Consider the following 13,707-nt stretch of genomic DNA (forward strand, 5'->3'; position numbering starts at 1 on the left):
CCAAACTAAACCACATCTACTGAAACCCCTCCAGTGGTTTCCCAGATGACCCAGAGGAAAAGCCAAAGTCACCAAAATTAACTAGATGGTCCTACATGAAGTGGACTTAACTCTCTGAGAGCATTTTCTTCCAGGCACACTGGCCTCTTTGCTGTTCCTTAAAGATGTCATGCAAACCCCCACCTCAGGCTCTTTGTCTTTGCACTTGCTTTTCTTTCTGTTTGGAAACCTCTTCTCCACAGACACATAACTCACACATTCCTCTCTATCAGGTCTTTATTAAAAGGTCACTTTTCGGAGCAACTGGGTGGCTCAGTCAGTTAAGCATTAAGTGTCTGACTTTGTCTCAGGTCATGATCTCACAGTCCATGAGTTTAAGCCCCACATTGGGCTCTGTGCTGACAGCTCAGAGCCTAGAGCCTGAAGCCTGCTTCTGATTCTGTGTCTCCATCTCTTTCTCTGCCCCTCCCCCACTCACTGTGTCTGTCTCCAAAATTAATACACTTAAAAAAATTTTTTTTAGGGGCACCTGGGTGGCTTAGTCGGTTAAGCGTCCGACTTTCGATTAGGTCATGATCTCGCGGTTCGTGGGTTCGAGCCCCGCGTTGGGCTCTGTGCTGACTGCCAGCTCAGAGCCTGGAGCCTGTTTCGGAGTCTGTGTCTCCCTCTCTCTCAGACCCTCCCCTGCTCATGCTGTCTCTCTCTCTCCTAGAAATTTAAAAAAAAAAAAAAAAATTTTTTTTTAAACAAAAGTCACTTTGTAATTTCCTTCTTAAAAAAAGTATTTAAGTAAGAAGGCATGCATTTTTAACTCAAGAGATAGACTAGTAGTAATGGCATGTGATTAGGCAGAAGGGAATAAAGGAGATTAAAAAATAGGTAACCTTTTAAGGTTTCTAGAATCTCCAGTGCCTAGAAGTTTGTAAGATATTTAAAACTTAAGTTTTTCCTTTGTTTTGCTAAAATACAAAATTATTATATTCTGACATTTTTCCCCCTAGGTTCTCTGAGCTACCTGATACTTTTTTTATTTTGTCAGTTCCCTGCTCCCATGTACAGTTCTAGAAGCATGGCTTCATTTTAAGAGTTTTCAGCAGGAAGGTTTAAGAGGAAGCTGTGAATGAAGCAGATAAGAAAAATCTTAGTGGTTTTTAAATGGCCATACAAAATTTCTGCAACATTTATGGATATACTCAAGTGTTCCATAATAGGCATTTAATTCTGTCTTTAAGTAAAGAGAATTTTTTTAAATGAGTATCTCAAGTTCAGAAGAAATCCTTACTGACATTTCTAACAGCTGCCAGAATTCCTCTGAACAGCACCTAGTTCATTGCCATGACTACACTCTTGGCAGTGCTCCCTCCAGTCAAATTTCTGAAAATATCTGGTATGAAACAACAATATACTTGACAACTGCACTGTATGATGAAAGAATACATGAAGATATCTCCTTAATCATGTGTCATAGTGTTTAATAAATGCATCCAAGAGTTCAAAACCTCTTTCGAAGCCTCTATATCCTAGCCAGTATCGTTTGGCACAGCTGGCTAGTTCCTGTTAATACTAAACACACAAACCTGCACATTTGCCATCTTGTTTCAGTCCAACAAAGCAGCTGATTTTCAAGGTATTGGTATCTAGACGCTCTAATCCTAAACTATCCATGGTAGAAATGTATCTTTTTCCTATGAATCCTTTCCTTCTCTTCAAACTTCCCTTATTTACAATAAAACCAACAATGCCAATATATTCTAAAATTTAAGAATGTGGTTTTGGAGTCAGACCCAAGACTGAATCCCAGTTTTCTCACTATCTAGCTGTACTGCCATGGGCAAATTTAAAGCATACAAAGTATACAAATCCCCTAGGTCTCAAGAGGGATTACCAGGAGGATGAAATGAAATTCATAGGAATCACTTGGTATACTATAGGATACTAGGTAAATACTCACTAAACATTAGCTATCGTTACTGCAACGTCTCAAAAATCTTAACTCTAGAATAACCTTTCCAGCCTCTTACATCCCATGTCTCATCTGTCTTAAATCTTTTCGTGTCTTTATAAATGAAGGTTCTTCCTTTTTATCCTTATTGCCTGGACTTACATTCTGGTGCTAGTCATTTTTAATGTTGATTATTTTAACTTCATTCTTGTTAACTACTTTCCTCCAGCACTTTTCCTCTACCGTTTCTTAACCTCATTCAGTAATTTTTAAGTCATCTTTAGTATCTTTGCAAACATGTCCATAATCTTACCCTCCACTTCAAAAGTAATTTATAACAAGTAATTTTCAAGTACCCACTCTCTAGCACTAGGCGAGGTAATGGAGACACAACTGTAAACTACACAGTAACAGTCTGGTAAAAGCTCTGCTTTGAGGAATTGAAATAACATTTACTTTTTTCATATCCTATGTTTCAAACCATCTCCTTTAAGACAGGTTTCTTTAGAGTTACTGCATCACAGCAAACAAGATAATATGGACACTGCAGTCAAGTACCATAGTTAAGAGTATGAATTTTGCAGTCAAAACCATCAGAAATACTCCCCTGACTAGCTGTGTGATCTTAGGGCAAGTTTCTTCACCTCTCTAAATGCCTCACTGGTAAAATGGGCATAATATAATGCCATATGATATGGTTATTATGTTTATTTAGAACAATTCTTCCCACCTAGTAATAGCAATTTATTACAAATGCTATTATTTTTCCTCTCTCCAAATCTCTTCCAAGTAGTACCCTGTGGTTACTGTACCCTCCTCTGTACAACTCCTAAGTCCTCTCTCTTCTTCCTTCAAGCTTTTCAGAACAATCCCTAATCCCACTTGATCTGGACTAAGAACTCCCTTAAGAACTTTCAGTTAAATCCAGACTGATTATACACTTTAGTGTTCCATGTTTACATATCGCCCTCAGAAGGGGAAAAAAAAAACAAAAAACAGGAAAAGGAGTATTCCTTGATTTTTATTCACACTAACACAACTATTCAGGTATCAAGTATACACAAGATCTTTTCCTAAGTTTGTTTTAGCTGTTTTTTTTACTATAAATCTTAACTTTCTAAAAACAGATGTTTCAAACTATGCAGCACCTATACAGGGCCAACACAAACATTTATTCAGGCCTTGCTATGAAAACAGACAGGTAAACATAAAATGAGATCACTACTGACATGTACTAAATTTGGAAATTACTGAACTGTAATTTTTCATTAGCTAGGAATATGAAATCTATTTAGTTTCTAATAATTAATCATTAGATATTAAATTTTATAAACTGCATATTTCTAGACAAGTCTGTAGCACTGAAATTAACAAATATAGCTTCTGACCAAAACTGTAGCATTCACATATATAAATGAATAAACACAATCTGAAGTTTTCACTTACTCAAATTCTGTAGCATAGTATTTAAGAAAGCCCAGTAAGAGGTCCCCAAGATTTGATTCATTCTTCGAGAGGTAAGGAGGAACATTACATGGAGCTTGATGTACAAGGTGCAGCTGTATAGCAGGACTAAAAGATTCCTGTTCAAAAAGAAAAACGGGGAAATATAAAGCCATTTAAAACACACACTATAAACTTTACAAATCCTTATGTAATGCTCTCTGAAAAAGAGAGAAGAAATCTTTATGTTGGTAGTTTGGAAATCTGAAGTTTTTCTCCTGCTAAACATTTCACCAGTATTTGGAGTATGACAGAAAGTACTTAAAAAACTAAGAGATTCTAAACCTTGGCTGAGGTATATCACTAATTTAACCAAGGGGATTTCCACAGTAACAAAAGATTTTCTAACTCACAAATAAACCCTTACTGTACATTCTAAGATTTCATCAAATAACATATAGATTTCTTTATAAATGTATCTCCTTCTTAACTGCTTCTACAAGGAGCAGTTGTACTTTATAAAGGCTATATCAAGGACAAGATAAGAACATTTTCTAATTGCCACTTAAAATTTCTCATAGAGGCCATAAAAGTAACTAATATATGAATAGTACCTATACCAATTTAAAGATCTTTAAATTTTTATTTCATTTTTTGTATTCTGTATCTTAATAGGAAGAGAAGATAGAAATTCAACATAAATTGAACTTGAAAAGACAAAGAAGGCAGAAAAAAGAAGAAAGGAATCAAACCAGCAAGCAATGTTTAGCAAACTTTTACCACAATATTCATAAAGGAGGGTATCATTTGCTTGTAATCCATGCTGAAACAACACACTTATTAAAAAGAATACTAACGGGTACTTATCTTTTTGCTGATAGTATCCCATTCAATTTCTTATCCAATCTTTCCTCTATTAGTAACAAGTTCTGGCTCTAAAACATACTAAATGAACTATGGAGATTCTAAAGGAATACATATCCACGTGTTAAAAAATACTTTTTTTTTTTTTTTTTTAAAAAAATTTTTTTTTTTTAATGTTTTATTTATTTCTAGGAGAGAGAGAGAGAGACAGCGTGAGCAGGGGAGGGTCAGAGAGAGAGGGAGTCACAGACTGAAACAGGCTCCAGGCTCTGAGCTGGCAGTCAGCACAGAGCCCGACGCGGGGCTCGAATCCACGAACTGTGAGATCATGACCCAAGCGAAAGTCGGACGCTTAACCGACTAAGCCACCCAGGCGCCCCTAAAAAATACTTTTTTAAAGGTAATTTGAACAGTGTCCTTAAGATGGGTTTTCTACATGGCCCTTTGCCATCAGGATAATAATAGACTTTTGTTTTTAACAACTGGTTCAGGCATGACAGCTTATTCTTAAGGTTCCCAAATATCTAACAAATCAACCTTGGGTTTATGGATATCAATTCAATTAGTAATATCTAAGTAACTTCATTAAAAAAAAAAAAGGCTCCCCCCAAAACTAAGCTGATACAGAGAAAACAGGGTAGTGCATCTATTTATAGGCAGTCCTCAGGGTACCTGGGTGGCTCAGTCAGTTAAGCATCTGACTCTTGATTTCAGCCCACGTCATAATCTCACAGTTCCTGAGCTCAAGCCCTGCAATGAGCTCTGTGCTGGCAATGTGAAACCGGATTGGGATTCTCTCTCCCTCTCTCTCTCTGCCCCTCTCCTTTCACCTGCTTGCAAGCACACACGCTCACTCTCTAAGATAAACATTTTAAAAATTAAAAAAATTAAGGTAATCCTCAAAACTCATCAGTAAAAATAAAGGAGGAAGAAAATAAAAAATTCCCTCCCTATCCTATTACCTACAATTCTATCAATAATTTTTATCTACCAAGAAGTGATGGATTACTTCTCTCAAAAGACAATTCTACCCCAACCACAATTCGTAAAGCTGACACTCCTAAACCTGGAACCTCCCATTACACTTCTCGCAGATTTAGTATTAAATTATGAGACTAAAGTAGAAATCTAAATTGTCTCTCCAACAAGGAGGAGCACAAGAGAAGCCTCAATTCCTAGGAAAGAGTGAAAGCAGAGGGGCAGCAGGGGTAATGCGTCTACCACCCTCTGTCTAGTACTTGGTACGTATAAAACTGGACTTAGGACAGCATTTTAACTTGTAAAATTTAAATTTATTTTCTGGCTAATTAAGCAAAAAGATATAATGTAAGTTCAAATGACAAGGAAAAGAAAAGTGGGCCACTGCTAATACCTTCCGCTCAGAAAGCTTTTTTTACTAATTTTGATTTCTAGCGCATATAACACTAAGCATTCAATTTATGAACTGATGCTGAAATAAAACAGCCATTTTATTAATTCTAAAACTGTTTGAATCTTTTAAAATATTTATTTTTTTCAATAATTTAAATAAAAAGATCAGCAACTGTAGATTACCACTGAAGAGTTCTGAGACCTACTCTACTAAAATGCTGAATGACTTGACCAACAGTGTGACCTGTCTCCTCTTAGCTCTGTTACTCTTTTCCATGGTCACATACAAATAGGGCCATGACATATATACTTGAGAAATGAAGTAAGATGCAAACTAAAAATATAATAACAATAAATTAACAAAATAGGGTCTAACAGATGCTACAAGTAAACAGAAATTCCATTTAACCATCAGAAATCCTCATTGTTGGTAATCATTCACATTACAGAAATATTCTCTGCTTTAAGAAAAATTTCACCAAAGAATTTTTTTAAAGGGAGCTGCCCCACTGCACATGTACTTAAGAATAATATATGCTACTTTGGATATAAGTGGGCAGAACTTAAACTAACATATTAGAAAACACATAAAGAGCAACTGAAAAGCCAAAGGAATTACAACCTAAATCCATGGGAAAACAATTTAACTGATACAATGTAACATCTTTCTTAAAGCATTTGGAGGTGAGGCAGGTTACCAACACCTGCTGTTTGTTTTTAATGTAGGGAAGACATTTTTATTACTTTTTAAGGTTTATCCTATTTGGGGCGTCTAGTGATCAAATATGTAATGACTTAATTCCTGCAAACATTTTCCAACTGATATTTAAATGCTAACATTTTTGAAGAACTGTACTTTCTGTACCTTTTCTTCTTTTTCAATCAATGCCAAGTTAAGGAAAATTTAAATGGGCAATCCTTTGAAAAATATCTGAGAAGTCTCAACTTTTTTTGCCCATAGAACTGCTTATCCCCAAAATGGCAAAAACATCTTCTGCCCAATTCCATCATTTTCTGAGACTGTACCATAATATCTTCCCTTCAAAGTTTGAAATTTGGACAATTAAGCACTTTCTGCAATAAAACAGATAGGCGAAACTTTTACTTGCTACCTGTTCTTTAAAAAGATATATGCCTTAAATGAAAGATGACTGTTTTTCACCTCCATTCAAACAAATTTAAGTTACATACTATTCTAACAATATAAATTATATAAATGTTGAAGAAGGTCTCAAAGAAAAGACAACTGATATAGATTACTTAAACAGAGTTCTACCTAAATAGAAAAAGAGCTAAATGATATATTAAAGTTCCACCAACCTTTCTTAATTATATGCAGATTACCACTAATCTAGTGAGACATGTTAAAGATTGATCATTACATTTCCTTTAAATTATATTTGCTTTTAGTAAAATGTTAGTAAAGTTCTGAAATCAATAAATATCATAAAGTAGAAGTACTATAATGATGTGGTTAGAAGCATGAGCTTTGGAGTCAGAATTAGCTTTGAAACCTTCTATTAGCTACCATGAACTTAAGTTACTTAGCTTTCCAAAGGTTCAGCTTCTTCATCTATAATACAAGGAAAATAACAGTACTCATAGAACTGTAATCAGGATTAAATGATATAATGTATGCAAAGCACAGCAGCAATAGTATTACCTGTATATTATTTAGCATATGCTTGGCATCATTATAATTATAACTGTACATTTTTTTTTTTAGAGACAGCACAAGGTGGAGGGGGAGAAAGAGAGAGAATCTTAAGCAGACTCCGTGTCCAGTGCTGAGCCTGATGTGGGGCTCGATCTCATGACCCTGAGATCATGGCCTGAGCTGAAATCAAGAGTAAGACACTCAACCAACTGAGCCATTCAGGTACCCCATAACTGTCCAATTTATACAATAATGCAGTGTGGTTACCTTCTAAATAACGTATTATTTCAAAATTAACTTCCTTATAACTCTTAAAACTTCAGTAATATCAATTTTAAAAGAATGTTCTTATCATTAAAAAAACTTCCCCCCAAAATTTTAAATTTGTCTTTTCAAAGGTATTCATTTATAGTCTGCTTTACATAACTAAAATTCTTCATCATACTGTATGCATTTTAAAACTGAAAAAAAAAAACCCTGCTACATGTATATGTATATATGTATGCATATGTATATATGTAAAATTTAATATATTTTCAATACATAGCTACACAAGGGAACTCTACTTCTCAGAATCCCTAACTTTATAACTATAAAAATGGCTTCCTGGAATATGAAGATGCCACTAGGGAAAGAAAGAAATATAAGTTGTCTTCATAAATCTCCACCTAGCATAAATCTATGTAAATCTCATAATATACTTGCATTAAAGTAAAGATCTCTTCATAAGCTTTAACCGGAGTTTATATATTTAAATGTTCTCAACTTCACTGCTTTAACTCAATAATAAATATTCTGCCTTCTATCACTACTCATGTTGCCTTTTTAAGTCAGTAAGTAGGAGTAATGTTATATAGCTTTTGAAGGTAAAGATATGACTATAGTCTTTCATCTTTTTCTTTCACAACTTAGTATCCAAACTGACCTGAAACACCATTCCAATTTTTTAAAAAATTATCATAAATTTGAGAAAATATGAAAATAACTAAAAAAGCATAATATACTGAACAAATGTTATTCTATTCCAAAATTTATATCCCACTTATATTAAAGAAGCTCAAAATTTAAAAGAATCTTTTTCCCTTGTAAAATAATAAAGTTTTTTGTTGTTACTATAAAGTTTCAAGTCATTCTCAAATTTACTTATTCAAGCTGAAATTGTGTCATATATGTTTTTCTTAAAGAAAAGTGTATCTGTATAGGGACAATTAGATATACACAAATAAAATATAATAATCAACAGAAACTAGATGAAATGATATATTAGTGAGTACTACTATCATTTTGTCTTTCTTCATGCAGCACAGTATAATAGAAACAATATCAGTTGCTGGGTCCATAATTTGGGACTGTAATACAACTTGGATCAATAATGTAACCTTTTGAAGACTTAGTTTCTTCATCTGTGAATCAAGGAAAATACTACATAAGTTTGCTTGTCTAGGATTAAAGGACACTGTATATAAAATTTATAGAGTACTGACAGAAAATAGATACTTAAAAAATGATAATTATTAGTCATAAGAAATAAGCTGATTTGCTTTTTCCATTAGATGGACCACCAAGAAAAGCAATCTACTGATCAATTAGCCTACAGGTTTCAGATAAAATTTAAAATCCTGTTAAGAGTGGATAGTAAATTCTTACCCATGTAAAGATCAACCTTATAGTAAAAATAACATTCTTAAAATATTTATAGAATATAACCACACCTGAAAGCAAATTAAGACATTCTTAAAACTAGCAGGTCTTGCTATGAATATTTTTTAAGGCTTTGGGACTGGACTAGTATTAAGTCTATTTCCTTGTTACAGGTATCAAAATAAGATTATTAGCACAATAGGGGTGTAGAGTATAGGGTGAGAGATAGTGTAAGTGAAGAGAAGATGGGACTCTGTCGTGGGGGAAAGCTAGAAAATTAGAAAAAGGAAACAGAAGTAAAAGTAAGGCTCTTTAAGCTAGAACATACTAGTAAGAACCTAGGTATCCTATAATAAAAGCAATACCTCTACTCTGTTCTCAAGCATAATGCATTAAACTGAGACTTCGTTAGTACTTTATATTAGTAAAATGAATTCATGTAGCACAGAGTTTTAAGTGAGATTTGTGTATAAGCATCTGTTCCACACACAATAATAGATTCTTTAAAGGATAAGTCTTAACTATTAGATGCGTTGCATGCTGAAAAGTGTACACAGCTCTTTCTATATGGAAACCCAGGTCTTAACAATAAAGTTGGGACAATAAAATGCTCAGTCGTTATTTTTGACCTTTCAGTATGACCTAAAGAATCAATATTTCACGTAAGGAGAAAACCGTTCAAGGATAAGACCCAAAAGTTCAAGTTACTTTTATTTCTATGCTTTCTGATGCTTTCATTTTCACAATGTTTATGAAAGCATAAATAGTGATGCCTAGCAATAACTGAAACTAATTATAGTAGCTTTTTATAAAACCATAAATTAGTTTTCAAAATGAGGAAGATACCCAGATTCTAGAAGATTCTTATAACAGTGTCTTTGCCAGATGACCCACCACAACCTGGGAAGCAAACCTCACCACAGCAAACCTCAATTACAGTGAACCTTTCATTATCGAGCACCTTGCATGTGTGCAATATTATTACAGTAATAACATGCTCAAAAAGAACGTCAGTTCTTCTCAATTATCAAAGGCTAAGTTATATTTAATTTAGATCCCACATAAAATGTACTTATATTTTCTATCATACTTAGAAGTCCTTTGAAAATTGATCACTCAGATCTTTTTCAATTTAACTATTTAGTAGGTTTAGAAAACAGCTCTTTTTGTAAGTTCATAAAACTAACAGGTAAAAATTACGTGGTTTCAGAAGACTGATTAAGTGCTTGCTTCGGCAGCACATATACGGGAAGACTGATTAAACATTCTAAACAGATAGCTTATATATTATTTCCAAATAAAACCAGGAATAAGGATGATTATGGAGGAAAACAGAAACAGTAGGACTATAAAACAAGGAAACAGAATTCTGGAAAAAAGGAACACAAAAAACTGGAAAAGAAACAAAAGTATATATAGAGTGTGAATTATGTACATTACCTAGGTTTCTCTAAAAAACTGAGTATATACCAAACTTCTACTAGGTACCCTTCACCACTTTAATGTTTCCAATTAACTACAGAAGGATTCTTAATATTATGCACACAAAGAGTGTAAGTATTCATGTTACATCTTTTGGTGTATTACTTGGTAAAATCAAGTGACAGATAAAAAGATTATCCAATTCTTCAACTTAATTTTTCCCCTGCTTTCAAAGTACACATACATTGAGCTAAAAGACTTCTGAGTAAAGAAACACTATAAAATTATATTTGAAAATAGCATGAAGAAAACTGGAATGAGTGTTTACATGGGCCTTGACCAATTGAGTATATTTAATTCCTTTTAGTGATAATCATGTGCATCATGCAAAAAATTCCACCATTAAGATAAATGACCACACTGCCACTAACCAAATAAAATAAGACACTCTTCTGGAAAAGTATATGAAATACTTTTAATATGCTAGTGGCCAACGCCTTGGCCTATATAGAAAATGTTGTCATATACTTAGAAGGTAACTATTACACCTTTTACATTCACATTAATACTGCATATAATAGTTCCACATATATTTGTCATAATATGTATTAGAATAATTTATAAGAAACACTTACTGGGTAAATTTTTTGGATGGATGGAAGGATGGGTTCAGGTAGGGCTATAAAAAAAAAAGTTTAAAGCTTCTGTGATTCACATAATTCATTTCATAAAGCAATAATTTGTCAGCTATACCCCAGGTATGAGACTATACGGGTTTCTGCTACAACTCAACAGTCTCCATATATTTTGTGAACTAACTCTGATCCCTAGAAATTTAAATTCAAAGTATATCTAAGTTGATAATTTCAGGTTAATAAACTATGTATATTTCTATGTAAACAAATGTTCCTTACATTTTTAGAAAAACAGACCATCAATGGACATACATCATTTGTTCCAACATTAGACACACAAAGAAAATAAGACAAGGGTTGTTCTACATATACTGAATGAACATTGTTAAGATGAATGTAGCTATCAAAAAAAAATTTTTAACACAGTCCAATACTATATCATAGAAGAATAAGAGCCATATCATAATTGTCTTTATTTTTAATTTCTTCTATTAAACAGTAATACCAAAACTGAAATAGTTTCAGGAAACTGATCTATTAAAAAAACTGAAAAAAAAAATCTTCATCTTCACTAAGTTTTAAAAAGAAGGCTTCAGCAAAGTTTAGAAACGTAAATCAGGATATTTATACAAATTTGCTATAAAAAATTAAAATATATAAACAAATCATTATCTTCATGTTACTTTCTTTTTTGTCATTCTTCATTCTCTAATAGCTTTATCAAAATCCAATCTCATTAAATGTATTTACAGTCATTTCACATTACTATAATATAAAGGAAATAACATGGAAAGCAAAGTAATTAATATTCACAATTTAAAAAAAACTGTGAAATACAATATCTGGAGTATGGTAAGATGCAAGTAATGTGTTTTCAAGATTTCTTTAATATTAAAGACCAAATATAATATTGTATAACAATCTGTATTTAAGAAAGAAATAAATTATATATAATTACGTAAACTCAGTAACAATCATTATCTTTAATTTACAATTTAGCAAAAACCTTTTTATATGACTTCTGGAATGCGTTAATGTCCTAATAATCAACTATTATTACCAACTTACATGATCTCCAACTATGGTTATAAATGTATAAATTTCTATCACATAGTATTTCAATATCTCTTCTGTATCATGCTTCATTCCCAAGTTGAAATTGGAATAAAATAAAATTCCATGATAGTCTGGAATGTTCACAGTGTGTGACTGAGGGGAAAAACTTATAACTTACTGGAATCACTCTTAGGAAGTAAAAATATTTTTTCCCAGAGGCATTCAAATGCTCAAAATTCTAGAAGAGCCTATAAATAAACTCAAGCCCCAGTTACTTTCATTCTAAACGTCTTTATATTCACATAACATTTTTAATGACTTTCTAATAACGTTGCTACAATACAGAAGTCAAATTGGTAAATCTTACTAGAAATTAGTTTACCTAATTAGAAACCTGAATTCCTTTCTCACTGAATACCCTTAGTATATTAAAATTATAATTTAAAACAGTGAAGAAAAGGTTATAGAGATTTAGAAAAAAAATTTATCTCATTCTAGAATCATATCCAGAATGCTAGAAGAGAAAAACAAACACTAACCACTGGTTTAGGGCCGTTCAATAGACAAAGAACCTTTAGAACTAAGCAATTTGGAAATTTTGGGTAATAGTGATATCACTCAGTAAATCTCTTGTCTAACAACCTTAAATATTTAAAAACACGAACCGTAAATAAATAAATACACAAAAAAATAAAAACACGAGTCATTTGTGAAAACAAATGAAAGAAATTTCACTTAGAGTCAGGAAGCCCTGAAAGGAAGGCTCTCACACACTGCCACCATTCTCCCTAAGAAGTATACTTTGCATTGCACAATAGGAAGAAGTTTACTTTACACTTCAGCAGAGGAAGAAAGAATTTTTCCTTGCTCAGCAGCACTTCAGCCAATGAGAATTCAGCAGAACAGCCCCTTCCAGCTTCCCTCCCTTCCTCTATACAGGCAAGCCCCTCACCTCCATTCTCTAGCCTTGCCAATGGTTTGGTTCACTACAGTATGCTTGTTCAGAACTGCGATTCCTCTGCTATTCCAGAATAAATTCATTGTACTCGTTAAAAAAAAAAAAACTAGCTTTTTTGTTTTTTAAGGTCAACACAATTCAGAACAATTGGTGTACTGTGGAAGTTAAGACTATCCTCATAGTAACTTCAAAGTCTTGAATAGTTTTTCACATGTTTATTTTACTCAAAGCAACATAAATTCAGGGGCACCTGGGGGACTAAGTCGGTTAAGCATCTGACTTGGGTTCAGGTCATGATCTCCCAGTTCATGAGTTTGAGCTTCACATCTGTCAGTGCAGAGCCTGCTTCATATCCTCTGTCCCAGCCCTCTCCCGCACCCCCACTCTCTCTCTCTCAAAAACAAACATTTGGAAGAAAAAAAAGCAATATACATTCAGGAAGGATCGGATCTATTTTTACTTCAAAATTTTGGACTTTCATCTTTTAAACTTCTCTCTCAAAAGCAACAAAAGAAAAAGAAAAGAAAAGAAAAGAAAAGAAAAGAAAAGAAAAGAAAAGAAAAGAAAAAAGAAAAGAAAACCTTACAGTTACAGTATTTGATCAATAGATAACACCCTCAGAATAGCTACTCCGTAAGATTTTACTTTGCCTACATTTCAGATGAGAGCTTTCTGGTCAGGACCCCCATAAATGTATACATAAAAACATTCCATTCTG

At 33.2% G+C, this 13,707-nt stretch overlaps 1 protein-coding gene across 5 annotated transcripts in view; it reads right to left on the reverse strand.

The window, feature by feature from the left end:
• TENT2 (terminal nucleotidyltransferase 2) overlaps positions 1 to 13,707 on the reverse strand; it is a 74,150-nt gene that overhangs the window by 14,094 nt on the left and 46,349 nt on the right. For all 5 annotated transcript variants that reach the window (XM_039247467.1, XM_039247466.1, XM_039247468.1 and 2 more), the window contains 2 exons: positions 10,976 to 11,019; positions 3,389 to 3,525 (listed from right to left, as the gene is read on the reverse strand). In XM_039247467.1, the coding sequence (XP_039103398.1) occupies positions 3,389 to 3,525; positions 10,976 to 11,019 (181 nt within the window). The remainder of the gene's footprint in view (positions 1 to 3,388; positions 3,526 to 10,975; positions 11,020 to 13,707) is intronic.

This window comes from Hyaena hyaena, unplaced genomic scaffold (genome assembly GCF_003009895.1).
Source record: "Hyaena hyaena isolate Hyena2069 unplaced genomic scaffold, ASM300989v1 scaffold_299, whole genome shotgun sequence".
NCBI lineage: Eukaryota > Metazoa > Chordata > Mammalia > Carnivora > Hyaenidae > Hyaena > Hyaena hyaena.